The sequence below is a fragment of the Buceros rhinoceros genome, unplaced genomic scaffold, assembly GCF_000710305.1.
Source record: "Buceros rhinoceros silvestris isolate BGI_N320 unplaced genomic scaffold, ASM71030v1 scaffold24055, whole genome shotgun sequence".
NCBI classification, from domain to species: Eukaryota; Metazoa; Chordata; class Aves; order Bucerotiformes; family Bucerotidae; genus Buceros; species Buceros rhinoceros.
Genome location: NW_010412691.1, coordinates 17,012 through 18,570, shown reverse-complemented (window position 1 = coordinate 18,570; position 1,559 = coordinate 17,012). Strand labels below are relative to the sequence as shown.

The window sequence follows — 1,559 nt, the reverse complement described above, 5'->3', positions numbered from 1 at the left end:
AAAATTTAATAAATATTTTTATTATTTATAAAAACTTTGTGATACATTTTAGGCTCATAAGCAAACATCAGGGCAGAAAAAAACTTGAGGAAGAAGTTTTCAGCACCTGGGTGTCTGTTCACCCCCAGCCACCTGACCGGGCATCTTTCAAGCAAGGGATGGTTCGGTTGCAGCAGCCGGTTGGCATATTTTACTTCAAAAGTAAATAAAACAAGTTTCTGATTTAACTGATTGCTGCTCCCTGGCTGTCGGTGCGTTTCTGTGCGCGTAAAGCCCAACATCAATAAAAACATGAATGCATTAACGCACCCGCCGGGTCCCTGCAGACAGGCAGCTGTTGAACTAGCTGGAAAGCAGTCAGCTTTAGAAAAAAAATCAATTCAGACTTTTTCATAACATTTTCTCCTCTTACAATACAATAGTTTTCAAAACAGTACCATTCAATTTAACTTTTCTTTCACAGCCTATCTCATTTAGGTGTTGTTTTTTTTTTTTAAACAAAGCATTTCAATACCGATTTTGTAGTAAGGTCAGGTAAGAAGCTTAACAGCGATTACCGTCTGACAGCTTAATCTCTGCAGTCTTTTGTCAATTTTTCTAAAAGGTATTCAGGCAGAGGTTCCACACGAGGAAGAGCAGTGATTTTTAGACATCTAGCAACATACAGTTCTGTCGAATTTGCATTTAAAAAATGCTCAAATTTTTTTTTTAATTATGCCTGCTTGTTTCTCTTACAATAGGCTTCCTGTAATGAGCCTTATCTAAATGTGATGTTGACTGTCACCACTGCGTTCTGCCTCTTATTCCTTTTAAAAACTCACTAAGATCTGTCTTTCAGCCTTTTAAATATTTGATCCATGTTATTAGATAAAATGCTATTGCACGTGGTTCTAAAAATAGCAGTTCTCTTAAGGCTCGTAACCCCGGGACATTTTGGGTCCTGCATAATTCACTCCTACGTTATATATTTGATTTTCTGACTTTGTAAGTGCTACTATCATCAAAAAGAAGATTAATTGCACATAAACTGGAAAAATAATTTTCTTACTAATTACACACTTTTATAAATCAAAACTTGACCTAACAATGAAAACGTGGCAAAACGCTGGGTACCTCGTACAGAGTAATCACACCGAATGTCTGCGCTGGCTCTCTCCACTGGAGAAAAATCTTCTCTTCAAAGGTGCTCCCCTGAATGGACTCAAGCGGCACAGCACTCGGGACTAACGGGAATAAGGAGGAAAAAATGAGAAAAATTTCAGATGGAGACACTCTGCTTAATATTTGTGCTGTTGAGGCGTAAAAACTGTCGCAGCATTATCTACCCAAACACCGAATGTCTGCGCTGGCTCTCTCCACTGGAGAAAAATCTTCTCTTCAAAGGTGCTCCCCTGAATGGACTCAAGCGGCACAGCACTCGGGACTAACGGGAATAAGGAGGAAAAAATGAGAAAAATTTCAGATGGAGACACTCTGCTTAATATTTGTGCTGTTGAGGCGTAAAAACTGTCGCAGCATTATCTACCCAAGCCTGAAACAAAGCTGGGGTTGCTCAGCAG

At 39.3% G+C, this 1,559-nt stretch overlaps 1 protein-coding gene across 1 annotated transcript in view; it reads right to left on the bottom strand.

The window, feature by feature from the left end:
• Positions 1–1,113: 1,113 nt before the first annotated feature.
• The window catches only part of LOC104493762 (receptor-type tyrosine-protein phosphatase mu-like), a gene marked incomplete at its 3' end in the record, with an annotated part of 3,018 nt that continues 2,572 nt past the window's right edge, over positions 1,114–1,559 (bottom strand). Inside the window, exon 2 of the mRNA XM_010136494.1 lies at positions 1,114–1,223. Within this exon, the coding sequence (XP_010134796.1) occupies positions 1,114–1,223 (110 nt within the window). The remainder of the gene's footprint in view (positions 1,224–1,559) is intronic.